The sequence below is a fragment of the Eucyclogobius newberryi genome, unplaced genomic scaffold, assembly GCF_026437365.1.
Source record: "Eucyclogobius newberryi isolate DKJ021-1_F unplaced genomic scaffold, fEucNew1.0.hap1 SCAF_19, whole genome shotgun sequence".
Lineage (NCBI taxonomy): Eukaryota > Metazoa > Chordata > Actinopteri > Gobiiformes > Gobiidae > Eucyclogobius > Eucyclogobius newberryi.
The window spans coordinates 25,951,323-25,965,194 of NW_027315823.1; the positions used below are offsets into that span (position 1 = coordinate 25,951,323).

The 13,872-nt window shown below is 38.3% G+C and overlaps 1 protein-coding gene across 4 annotated transcripts in view; it reads left to right on the forward strand.

Annotated features, from left to right (window-relative positions):
- The window catches only part of LOC140365881 (macrophage-stimulating protein receptor-like), a 31,485-nt gene that overhangs the window by 14,175 nt on the left and 3,438 nt on the right, over window positions 1-13,872 (forward strand). The window contains exons 3-18 of one of the 4 annotated variants that reach the window (XM_072452465.1): window positions 319-489; window positions 1,942-2,058; window positions 2,841-3,011; window positions 4,084-4,247; window positions 4,843-4,972; window positions 5,046-5,176; window positions 5,246-5,425; window positions 5,541-5,637; window positions 7,844-8,074; window positions 9,219-9,356; window positions 10,308-10,470; window positions 10,554-10,643; window positions 11,692-11,898; window positions 12,676-12,756; window positions 12,831-13,012; window positions 13,103-13,212. In XM_072452465.1, coding sequence (XP_072308566.1) covers window positions 319-489; window positions 1,942-2,058; window positions 2,841-3,011; window positions 4,084-4,247; window positions 4,843-4,972; window positions 5,046-5,176; window positions 5,246-5,425; window positions 5,541-5,637; window positions 7,844-8,074; window positions 9,219-9,356; window positions 10,308-10,470; window positions 10,554-10,643; window positions 11,692-11,898; window positions 12,676-12,756; window positions 12,831-13,012; window positions 13,103-13,212 — 2,363 coding nt within the window. The remainder of the gene's footprint in view (window positions 1-318; window positions 490-1,941; window positions 2,059-2,840; window positions 3,012-4,083; window positions 4,248-4,842; window positions 4,973-5,045; window positions 5,177-5,245; window positions 5,426-5,540; window positions 5,638-7,843; window positions 8,075-9,218; window positions 9,357-10,307; window positions 10,471-10,553; window positions 10,644-11,691; window positions 11,899-12,675; window positions 12,757-12,830; window positions 13,013-13,102; window positions 13,213-13,872) is intronic. The other 3 variants (XM_072452466.1, XM_072452469.1, XM_072452470.1) reach the window with 3 other exon arrangements.

Sequence of the window (13,872 nt, forward strand, 5' to 3'; positions counted from 1 at the left end):
ACAGAGCACGCATAGTCTATTGAATGAACGGTAAACACGCCAAAACAAACACCCACCGCACAAGATTTATTGTGTGGAGAGAGCCTAGTTTTAGCAGCGTTGCTCTGTGAAGATGAGACTCACTGTAAACAGGCCACAGCGACTGTAGTTTTATTGCCCTGTTCGCAGCATGTGCACACGACTAGAAGCCGCCGTCTTTCCGCTGTAAATGAATTACAACCCTCGAGGCTGCGTTAAAAGTGGGAACATCTTGCCGGCACATGCGACTGCTCCAACACTACCTTGAAACGTCTAATTTAAGCTTCGGTTTTCTCTCAGAACTCGAACAACAGCTGCTCTACGATGCCCACCATGGTGTCCCAGCCCTTTTACAGACTGGATGTGTTTAACAGCGAGATGAGGGACGTCCGGTTCACGGCGGTTCTGATCACCACGCATGAAAAACTCACTCTGGGGCACTTTGGGACTTCTGACGGAAGAATTATGCAGGTAAGATACTTTTTTACAGGATCTCTGCTTAGGGCTATCAAAAAGATTAAGCTTGTGACGATAGAACATTCTGTTATTCTGTTGCAAGATTTATTGTTCCAAAAACTGCATCATGATAAATGATAATACTGACACAAAGTAAACCAAATCAACCATATTGCAAACATTATGAGAAGTAATTGCAGAATGAAACGCTTAAATTGTTAGTTAGTGTAATTTATTCAACCATTGACGGCTGAAATTACCCAAAAAGTTCCAGTTTGTGCAAAAAAACAACAACACACAATATATTTCCAGCTTCGATGTAGTAATTAATTATCGTGACAGGCCTAACCCAGATACTAATTGATAAAAAATAAATGAAAATAAATACTAGGTCCAATTCTTTCCACATAAATAGGACAGAATTGGACCTTTCTTGAATAATTTTAGACTGTTTAGGATCAGAACTAATTCAAGACCACACAGTAACATTACAGAAAATACTAAATTAGTATCAAGTATCATGCCTCTTTACTACTATAGATTATGTGGGAGACATTATTTTGAATGCGCTCGAATTGCATCATTCTTTTGTTCAGGAATTGAAAGCAAATCTCAAACATCCAGTGGGTTAAATATTGTATTTACATCCTCTGTCCAAAAAAGTCATCAACTAGATTAAGCCACATTCTGAACAAATCTTTGGCAATTGGGCCTGATACATTTTGGCATCGTTGTCTTGGAATATGTCCATGGAGAATAATCCATTTAATAACCTGGTAATTCTGTCAGTGTTGTTACGATACAAACATTTCAAACTCAATTCTGAGGAAAAGGGTCGACATTGCACAGATTCTCATGCCACCAATAAGAGAAAAGCTCAATAGAAAATTACCACGTGGTCCTATATCATCATTGATCCTCTTATTTTATTCAGTATTACTTGTTTTAATCAGTATCTACTTTTGATACTAGTTTAAACATTGACCTGGGTGTATTTATTTTGCGACAACCCTCCGTTCTGCATACTCAGACCCGTAGCTCTGCGGAAATATGCAGTAAATATCCATTAGGAGGCTGTTTTTGTGAAGGAAGTTCATCTCCAAGTTGTGTTCCTCAAAAGGATACAGACCATAACAGACTTGATTTGACCATGACTCTGAAAATGTATTAAAAATAGACAAGAATAAATAGCATAGGATTAAAGCACACATTCTCACATCGTTTCTATTTATCAATGATCTGCTTGAGCCAATCGTCTGTCAGAAAGAGGGTTTGGAGGAACAAATGTGACTATCTTTTTGTGTTAAATGGCAATAATCAAAAGTCTGTTCTCTTTATGTTTAGTAAATTCAATATAAACTGCATTTTTTGCTTGATTTAAAAAAAAAAATTAAAAAAAGTAAATTAATTAACTCCATTGTGATCATTTTGTTTGTGTGATATGGACCAGTCCTGTTTGTGTTTCAGATCATTCTGACATTGACCAGTCCCACAGTTTATGCAAACTATTCTCTGGGCACGACTCAAGTCTCAAGAACCGCAGCGGTGTCAGAGGACTCGCTTCTGTTTGTGGTCGGAAACAAGGTCATTTTCTACACTGCTTTTATCGTTATTATTCAAAGGGAAAAGCTGTTACAGTCGCTTCCATTTAAAACCACATTGAGCACTTTGAAACCAGGAATGCAAAAATATCAAATTTCATAGTTACAATTATTTCGAAACATCAACATCAACAACAACAGCGTTTATTCACTCTTATTGACACCATGAACATTGAAATGGTTAATTTTCTGTGATTCCTTTTTTAAAATTCTTACAATTACATCATGACCTAAATACTCGTGATTATAGATTAACCAAATAATCATCCGTATTTGAGTTAGAACACCTCATAAGTTTTAAAATCATCACAACTAAACCAAAGCCAATATATTTGATCGAATGTGCATGAGGATAAACTATGAGAGTTCGTCATTTAGTCTGAAATACATAACTAATATCCTTAAATGTCTAATGATCCATAAACGTTGCACTTTATTATTATTTGTTCTGGATTAGCTGCACACATTAATCCTACTGTAAGTGCTTCCAACTGACAACAATCACATATTTATTGATTATGGCACAACTTTCTGAAGCCCTTGTGACCAAACAATTTAACTTTTGTTCATTCATAATTACTGACAGAGAAGACTGTGACATGTTATTATCACATAGATAAATCGTAAACCTGTCTCCAGCTCTGTTTTGAACCTATTATTAAGCATAAACTATAATTTACGAATTCCCCACCGAGTCTTTCTATCACATGCATTCACTCTTATTATTTTACTATTCCTAAAAGCAGCTTTGTGTTTGTTTTACAGTTGTTCAAGCTGCCCTGGACCGGCCCCGGCTGCGCTCACTTTGTCACGTGTGCCAAGTGTCTGACCGCTCCCGTGTTTATGAACTGCGGCTGGTGTTTGGGCGTCTGCTCCCGACAACACGAGTGCAGCTCAGAGTGGAGCCGAGGCACCTGCCCGCCCGTCATCACAGAGGTACCGCATCAGCTGGAGCAAATATTTGGGGTTTTCTAGGCTTGCAAAAAGTAGACGTACACAGATAAATACATACAATTAAATAAAAACCTTTCTTAAGTTGGGTTTAGTGTAGTTTATGTGTGGTTATTGTATCATACCTTGTACATTTAGTCAGTCTCCTTAAAAATCTCAATAGCATGTTTTGCAGGCCCTTTGTTGTTGTTTTGTAGGTGACTATGGGTTGAGTATTTGGATTCTAAACATAGCCAAATTGTGCAGTAGTCCATGACCTGTGCAGAGGCAAACCGGTGATCATCTCTTATTATTCGTCGTCTGTGAGCGTGACACATTTGACTGACTTTTTAAAAGGTTGAAATGTGTTACCTTATTTTGATTGAATAATGCCACTGTGTTTGTTATAAAAGGCCTCTGTATAGTCCAGATAATGCCAATGATTATCAAAATACAGCCACCGTTACAGTTATTTTGTATTAATCATTGCAGCCCTACTTTTGATTATATTACACACATTAGAAGTCCCCTGATCTTGCTCTCATCGACTTATGCTCAATGACAGAAATCTGTAACTATTTTTGTTGTTCAATATTTACTGTGTTTACATTTTCTTTGCATTAGTAGAGGATGTTTCTTGGTCATTTATTTAAGTTTTCTGATCATATTTGCGATGTCGAGTTGAGTAAGTAACTTCACTCTGCTTTTTATTCATTGCAGCTCTTGTTTTTCTTTTTAGAGTTTCTGCTTTAGAGTTATTGAGTCAGTGGCATTCCAGAGTTTCAATAATATGATTGTTTATCGTGATATTTTCTGTCACAATATATCGCTCTTCAACGTCTGAAAACATCTTTCATCGTGTCAATTCTACTCTTGCCTCAACACAAACCAACAGTGCTAATAATTGTTTGCAGCCTTATTTGAATTGCTTTGTGCAGAGAAATCAAGCTTGTAATACAGCAGGGAACAGCGCCAGTGTCATCACTAGAGATATTCACAATCTAACCGAGATGTTGACAATTAGAGAGGAAATGCATGAATAAATACAATCCTCAGCTCAGTTCTTGTTTACTTGCAGTTTTACCCAAAAGTGGCCCCTGCTGGCGGCGAGACTGAACTGACGCTGTGTGGATGGGACTTTCTGACCCAGCCTCCTCTGAGCATCACTGACCAAACCCACGTGGTCACCGTGGGGACGGACAGCCTCTGCACTCCACTGCCTTTACAGAGCAGTAGCACAAAGTGAGTCGCACCGCACAAAAAATAACAACTGTCTCAAGGTTCAGAGTAAGAATTAGGGTTTTTATAAATTGCCTTTAAAAGCGTCATCCTTTGTTATAGATCAGTTGTCAATGTAAAATATGGAGTGCTTATGTTTGACCTTTAGTAAAAACACTGAGTCATTGCCCGGGGAAGATAAAATGTCCTCTGGTATTTAAAACAAAAAAAAAAGTCAATTTGAAACTTTTCCCTTTTTATCTGAACAAATTCTTTAAATTATTCTGTCCCCCAATGAGACTTGTGAATATTGTCTGTCAGTTACCAAATTCAACTCTTCAAACCACATCCTTTGTTTTGATAGTAGAAAAAAGATCACGTTGTAGTCATCGGGACACTGTTTTTTGTGTCCCAATGACTACAACTGAATCTTTTCCCTGCAATGGAAAACTCCTGGACAAATGGGGGAATCACACACATTTGTTTTGATTTCAAACTCCTGGATAATCTTAAATGTCATTCGCTTGTTTCATTTGGTTTATTTCTTGATTATTTTTAACACCCCACGCCTTCACAACCGTCACTACCTCGCATTGACTCTTCCCGTCCTTTAAAACAGACTGGTATGCAGGATCCACAAACACAGCCCTAAGAATAACGTAAACATCACTCTGCAAGTGCGTGAGTCGTCGGGGCCGGGACGCTTCTCAGTCCAAGGCCAAACTCAAATGCCGGGCTTCTCCTTTGTGGTAAGAACAAAAACAAGGATCATTTTTAGGTAAGTTTGACATACTTTTTTCAACGCCAGCTTTCTCAAAACAGGTGCCGACTTTAGCAGAAGTCACGCCAGATTATGGGCCCATGTTTGGAGGGACATTGGTGACACTGAGAGGCAAGTATCTGAAATGTGGGAGCAAACAGCAAATTCGTATTGGAGATAAGCCGTGTGACAGGTAAACGATACAAATTCAGGTCATCGATCGGATTTGAGTTCCGTCATCTGAACTTGATCACTTTCCCAGCGTGAAGGATGAAGCCGAGTCGTCGTCTTTGATCGTGTGCCGGACAGCGGCTGCGTCGGCCGAAGGGAAAGTCCCCGTGAAAGTTCTCATCGATAATTTCAAAGTGAACGGCTCCGAACAGTTCGATTACAGAGTCAATCCGGTCATCACCTCCATAAATCCTCACTGCAGTTTTAAAAGGTATGATTTTGAGCATCTCTTATCGCAGGCGGTGCGTCACAAAACAGTGGAATATTGTTGTAAAATATGATTACATGTGTTTATTTTGATTGCAATGGTAATGTGCGTTCACCAGCGGCTCCAAACTGTGGATTAAAGGCCATAATCTGACGTCCGCTCACAAAACTGTCATTCAGTACAACTCACTCCTAATATCGCTTCCTCTTCAACAAGTAAGTTCCTCTTTTGATTATGTTAACTTTTGTTTTTTTCGCACATGACTAGGATTATTCGCATTAATAGCATTTGACAATATAATTGCGCCATTATTAAACCAAATACTAATTGATAGACCATTTACGGTGACTCCAAAGAAAATACTAGATGAGTTTCACATTGTGTTTTTGATTCTACGAGTCTAGTTTGAATTTAAATATTTAACTTTATTGACGTTTCCAGCTCACTAGTCCACGCTATGTGCATATAACTGATGAGTATAGAGTGTTTATTTTTCCATTATTATTATTATTAGGCCCGAGCGCCACAAGCTGGCGAGAGGCCTATTAATCTCGTAAGGCCGTGCGAAGCACGGCTGCGAAAGTGCGCACGTAGTGCGCACGAAATCGAGCGCGAAGCGCTCGCCCACTTCCAAACACTCACTAACGCACTCCTTCACTCATGCACGCCCCGTGCATACTAATTAGTAGTAGGAAAATGGAACATTACCGTTGTAAACGGGCGAAGCCGGTGCAAAAGTGCGCACTAAACGAGCACTTTACATTTCACGGTCGTCATCCCCATATAAAGCACTCATTTGCGCTAAGTAGCTCACGAATACGTTCCCCATCTCTTGCATGTTCCGTGCATATAAGCATGTAATGCAAAAATTTAACATTATTACTGTATAGAGGGCCAAAAACACAAAGTGGGCGGAGCCCACTCAAAATTAACGAAAGTACCCGTCAGTGACCAGGGACCCACACCATGAGGTAGGAAAGTGCGAGCGCTTTCCGAAAATGTATAATTTATGATATTTGAAAAATGGGAAACATTGTTTTCGCATCGGAATATTATTCTTTCTTCTTCTTTCTTCTTTCTTCTCGGGACCAACCCCCCTATTTTTCACCCAGTGAACATTGACGAAAAGTCACAAAAATTTGCACACCTCTAAAAATCGTTCCTCTCTACATTCTGGCTATTTCCCTTTTCTAAAATAAAAAAAATTGGCGCGTCAGAATCATGAAATTTGGCGCAGAGGTAGATGGTGACAGAGAAGTAAAAAATATTATTACGGCAACGCCGTCCGCCCAACCAAATGTCGGCCATATTGCTTCAAAAATGGCTAAACATGACTTCGGAGTTTTTCCAAACGTCGTACTTTTACGAACTCCTCCCAGGGCGTTGGCCCTAAAAAGCTGAAATTTGGTGAAAATGCTACTGAGGAGTGGGACATCAAAAGTTATCCAAATTACATTGATACCTGTCACGGTCTCTGTGCGGCGAAGCCGCAAACTGTAGCAAGAATTTCAGAAATCTCCCAAATTTAACATTTCTGCCGTTTGCGCAGATAAAGTCTGAATTGCGTCAAATTAGAATCAGTTGTTAAACTCTTTGCCCTAAACCTACTTGAAGTGAAATAAATTAATTTGGCGCCACAGCGCCCCCTACAGATTTTATATGGAGGTCAAATGTTTAGTTTTGCGAAATTTTATGAAATTTGACACACAACTCAATTTTGGCCCCATCAAAAAAGTCAATGACCCATGTCATAATTGTTATGGCGTTGCCGTAACGATGACCGAAACCTCCCACGTTATTCCAATAGGGAAATCGCCAGAACATGTTTACACTTTAGACTTTCACAAACTCCTCCCCCTCAGGGCGTTAGCCCGTTTAACCTGAAATTTGGTGAGACTCATCTTCAGGACCATCAAAAGTTATCCACATTTTTATTCAAAGAGTCACGGTGTCTGTGCGGCAAAGCTGCACATTTTGCCAAGAATTCAAAATAAAATTGCTTTTTGATGGTAAAAAAAAAGGGGAGAAGATGTGACAGTGTCACAGATTCAGCAGTAGGCGTAATAAATGGACAATTGGGGCGCGTTAGCGCCCCCTCCTCTTGCGGCGTGGCGGCGGCGTAGCGAGGGCCGATCATTGCCGATTGCGGCTATATTTATTATTATTATCATCTTGTCTTACGCTAGCTGTTTTTTATTTTATTGTATATATTATATTTTATTATTTTCCCCCTCCATCCCTTGTTGGGAAATGGGAGGTTTTGTCTATAGGAGTTTTTGTTTATAAGAGATCTTCTATTGAGAGTGTTTTCCTTTAAGTGATCTGTTCTTTTCTTCTGTATCTACCTGCGTTGCAACAATGAAATTTCCCCATGTGTGGACAATAAAGGAATATCAAATCTTATTGCACATGTGTTTTCAGGTCTGCAGTGGTCCAGTGAACGCCTCTCATATGGAGTGCAGTGCTCCAGTGTTTCCTGAGGATTTGGTCCAGGATAAGTCGGATTCCGGACGTCTGTCTATTCACATGGACGGGAAGAGTGACCTGTGGAGCGGGCGCTTCGACTATCACCCCGACGCCAAAGTCATCCCCTTCGAGAACGATGACAAAGTGTTATTGCTCAAACCTGGAGAGACAGAGGTTTCACTGCATGTACGTACACACACGTCCAAACTAGAGCACCGTCATAATCTCTGCAATGCCACTTGCCTTTCGCCATGTATGTCAGGCACAACAATACATTAACCAAGACACCAATGTTCAAATCATTTCATACTGTCAACATAAAGCTTTAATCACTTGTAGATTTATTCACAGTCGGAGGAGGAACACATTTTACTCAAGTTAGTGTACTGTTACTTCAATAAAAACATTACTCATCTCAAGTAGGAGTAAAGAAAGGTACAGTCAGAAAAGTACTCCAAGAAGTGTACAATTTCTACACTGGTAAATGTAAACTGAGAACTATAATCACCTGCATATTACATAGGGGCACATCATTCAAATGATGTGCTCTCTCTTTTTTTTACTGTATAGCGTAAAACACATACATTGAAGACATACAACTACAGTAGGTGGCGATAATGCACTTTATGGATACCAACCGCCTTAAAACATCTAAAGAGAAGTGGAAGAATAAGCTACTTTCATACTTTGTAACTCCCTCCCTTTTGCCTAATGTGAACAAACTTGTTTAGATATCAGCCACTTCTTTGTCAGACGTGCAAACATTTGAAAACTTGTACTGGTTAGAACATGCAGATGTCATTGCTTTGCCTAGAATGTTCCACAGTATGGCATTAAACATCTCTATCTTGTGTTTTATAGACCCTTTAGAATGCTATGTCATCAGAATGTCGGACTGGAAGCCAAATCAAGTAGACTATTGCACTGTACATCTTAAATGATTAACTGACATCTAAATACTAAGATTTTAAGCCTTTAGTATAAAAGTAAGCAACTTTATTGTGAAACGTAGAGAAGAGAAAAGTAAGAGACAAAGAGAAAACCTTTGGTAGGTTTTCTCATGTAAAAACCTGCCAAACCGGTTTGAAATGCATGTGATCTCTTTTGCAGAGGGAATTATGTAATTTATATAATGGCAGACTAATTGCAGCTAATTGCAACCATCTTTATTCAAAAGCTGTAAATCATACTGCACATGGGAAATTATAATAAGATAATCAGTTTGTGACACCTCATACATGGACTATTTCTGAATATCTCAATCCAAATGTCTGAAAAATCTGAATATAATTGTCTTGTTTAACCAAATATTACTTTCATCACTTTGTAGTACCACAAACTGAACACCTGTATGAAGATCGTCATGACGATTGGAGGAGTGGACTGTAACGTTCAGGTTCTGTCCAATGAGCTTACCTGCAGAATCCCCAAAGGAGTGGTCGTTCCCACTGAAGGGCTGCCAGTCAAGGTGAACACATCTACTAACAACATACAATATGTTCAATATGAATGAAACAGAAAGGAATTAATGTCGCAAGATTTATTAAAATCAAATGAAATACAATTGAATATTTAAAACCTTTTTCAGACCGCAAAAGGACGATGTGGGTATTTAATTCTTACTTATCCCTAGAACTCACACACCATTTGTAGCCACATGTATACATTTTTAGGCAACACACACCTTTAGAACAGCTTTTTCAGATGGAGAAGTGAAGCTGGAGTGGACCACCCAAGCGCAGCCAATCATAGCGCTGCTTTTGGCTCTTATTTCCTTTGAAATGAAAGGTTTTATTATTAGATGGTCTCATTTTGTCACAAGTGCTGCATTTTACATTATAATCTTTGGGGAAAAAGACAAAATTCACTCATTTACAAAAAAACGTCAAGAACCCCAGCTTTAAATGTGTTGAAACGTATCAACATTGTGTAACTCATGAAGTTAAAGGTGCACTATGTAACGTTTCTGGAGGTTTATCTGCCTGCTTGTCTCCATAGGGATGTTATTGATTTGCCTGCAAAGTTCCACAATATGACATCAAACGTTTTAATTGTACTGCTCAAAAGAACCTTGAAACACACGCGTCTCCACAGATCGGACCTGTAACTTGGCCTGGTAGCGTCAAATGCTTGTCCCCATGGAGATAGATACATTGCCATATTGTGGAATATAAACATTAGAGACAATCAGGTGTGGGACCCTTCACCAGAAAAGCCCCTTTAACAACTATGAACATTCTGCATGTTTTGTGGTCCTTGTGAATGATGTAATATAGTATTAGGCTTCTCTTTAATTCTGTCTTGATTTATATTTTTAAACAGTGTCTTAACCGTACTGAATATATACCTTTTGTTTTATTCATTATCTAGTTAATTGTCTAAACCAAAACCCGTTAAACTTTTCTTTTTGCTGCTGAAGGTAATAGTGAATGGAGAGGTGTTTGACGTGGGGACTGTGCTTTTCAATGACGGCGACAACATCATCGTGATCGCTGGAGTCGTTCTGGGAATAATCGCTGCTTCAGTCTTAGGAGCCGCTCTCGCATTGTCTGTCATGGTCCATTTGAGGAAAAAAAAGAGAGGTAAGGTTGATTGTTCATTGTGGGATTGGTTTGCCTTAAGTGTTTGGATGTGTTCTAATTGGTTTGCATTTGTGTAATTGCAGCTAATATCGAGAATCGCTTGTCCACAATGATTTCTCGCAGTCGGATGGATAGTCATTTTGATATCTCCCCAGCAGGTGACTACAGACGAGGTAGAAGTTTCTTTGTGATATCGACCTTTGGTATCCCTAACAATTCATGGGCTAACCAATTACTAATCATTCAAATTCATATAAATATCAACACACTGGGAATAATATACTCAATGGTAAAATACACCATACTATATTACTAGGCTTTACATGCTTTGACTGAATTAGACATTTCAGAAATAATTCAGTCAGTGTATTTTGTCATTCAAAACAAACTATACAGTATGTAGACAATATTATTTTGGAGCCGAATGGACACAAATTATGATTTCTCCACGACAGATGACAATAGATTAAGTCGTTTCTGTATAATCTCGTCATTTGGTAACACTAACAATGTATGGTTTAATTACTCTGTTACAAACTCTTCAAGCAGTGATTCTTAATACACTTTAAACAACAGTGCACCCACCCTCCCATTGTCAATCAAAATATAGTGACAATATTTGGGGGGAAAATAGGTAAGTATACATTAGGACTGTCACTATGTCCAATATTAGTGTTAGAATTATTGTGAGAAAATAATAATAAATCAATTTTAATTATTCACGATTAGTGAGACCAAACAATAATGACATCTTTATTTTCTTTCACTCCTTTTGTCGCATTACTATTCCTCGAATTTGTGACCAGCTTTACAAAATTGAACTTTCCAATGTTAACTTGGACTATAGTTTGATTTATAATTATTATTCTTTTCATTCTTGTCACTTATTTTGTGACCTAAATAATCACGATTATCGATTAACCTAATAATCCTGACGTCCCTATACTTATGTGCAAGTTTACATCTATGGGTTTCAGAGTGATTTGTTGAATGTGTCATGTTGACGTTTCAAAGTACGATTCAAAAAGGAATATTATTTGCTTTGAATGGTAAAAAGTCATCAACATGTCGTCTATAAATATACCAACAAGTCAACTTTTTCCACTTTCTTCATATTATTTTAGGCACCGCTCTTGTTATGATCCTTTTATTTGTAGGAATGTGGTGTATTTTTCTTAAGCATAAATGCCTCCCCTGTGTCTGTTCTTCCCTGTGCTGCAGTAGATCTGTCCAGTCAGACGTCTGGCTCAGGCATGGCATTCCAGGGCTTATTATACGCTGCCAGCTACGACCACATGGCCGTTCCCCTGATGCCCCGGGACAACATCTCCATAGTCAGCCTGAGCTCGGAGCTGCTGGAGGAGGTCAAAGACGTGCTCATTCCCGCGGAGATGCTCAGAGTGGAGATCGACCAGATCATCGGCAAAGGTAGGCTCTTAAGCTTATTGTATATCATTTCACCAATGCTTCTGGAATGTGCTAAATGTGCCTGTAAATGTCATACAATGTGAATGGACCTTTAAATTAAACCACAAAAGTGCAAAAATATCAAATTATGCCCTTGTTTGAAAGATCGCACTAGTTGTTTCTGTTCATTTTCTTTTTGATAAGCTCTTTTTTCTGTCATTTTGAATAGTTTTGATTATAACGTTTCTCTCTCCAAAATAACAATTGTGATGTGATGCTTTTGTAATATTTATCTCCTACCTTGAGGTGCCATTTAATCAATTACAGATGTTTTAGTTGCTCAAAAATATCTTGAAAAAACGCACTGTGAATGAGGTCGCCTCTCCACAGATCTGACCTGTAACTTGTCCTTGTGGCATTCCTTGCTTGTTTCCATGGAGATGGATATGTTTAATGCCCTACTGTGGAACATTCTAGGCAAAGCAATGACCAAAGCAAAGCAATCTCTATGGAGACAAGCAGACCCTCCGTCTATTCTGTCAGAATTAATCAAAAACCTTTCAGATGGTTTTCAGTTCAGTCAGTGAATGTACAAATGTAGAAACACTATCTTGTAATACATGTTTGTGGTCACAACAAATTTAGTCCAATACAAAGCTGCTGTGGCTCAAAATACATTAAAGTTGACAATGCATCACATTTGGTACTTAAGATACAACATTAGGCCGGTGTTTAGATAATCAGTCTTCTTAATGCATAGATAATCAGATTATGTTTCACTGTGTTTTTGAACCTGAGGACACTTTGGCACAGTCTATCATGGATACTTGATTGACAGCAACATTCAGGAGACCCACTGTGCAGTTAAATCCCTCAACAGTATGTATCCAAGTTAACAAAACCATATGATAGTATTCACTTTGTCTGAATAAAGTTATGTGTCATCTGATAAGGAATTTCAGATCCCAGAGAAGTGGACCAGTTCTTACGAGAAGGAATAATAATGAAAGCGTTTCATCACCCTAACATTTTATCTCTGCTGGGCATTATGCTGCCTAAAGAAGGGCTCCCCCTGGTGGTGCTGCCGTATATGAAACACGGAGATGTGCGCCACTTCATCCGCTCAGAGAAAAGGGTGAGAATTGGATTGGCTCTGTAATGGTGACTGTACGTTTTTGCAGATAAACATTGTCAACTCACAGTGACTCGTCATTTTGCTCTACAGAATCCCACAGTGAAAGATCTTATAGGATTTGGACTACAGGTGGCAAAAGGCATGGAGTATTTGGCCCAAAAGAAGTTTGTTCACAGAGACCTGGCTGCACGAAACTGCATGTGAGTCAATCAATCAATCAATCAATCAATCATTATTTGTATTGCAAAAAATATTTATTAGGACATCATTATGATTATTTTAAGTCAGTGCCTCATATTTCTGCACTACTTATTATTTGAATAGCACTTTGCGTCACTCAGAGAACTAAGGCACTTCCAATGAAATCAAATACATTTTAGATTTACAATAATATGCTTGGCTTACAGATTGAGGACTTGCAAGTAGAAACGGTAAATTAATTAACGATGGCATATTATATCATTAAACACAGGTAAATTAATTAACAATGGCATATTATATCATTAAACACAGGTACATTAATTAACAATGGCATATTATATCATTAAACACAGGTAAATTAATTAACAATGGCATATTATATCATCAAACACATGGGTTTCAAAATTTAAAACCCATGTGTTTTAATGGTTCAAATGATAAAACAAAGCATTGCCAAAAGTATTTAAAAAAAACTAAATATTACATCTTTTGAGTCCTACTTATGGCATCCGTAACATGTTTAATTAGAGTTCACTGAAACACAACAAAATGATAGGACTGCTGCAGATGGAAATTGGCTCCCAAAACTAGAATCTGGTACAAGCATCTTGTATGTAACTGTGCCTTGTCTTGTTAAAAAATGAATCACTGAAAACCAA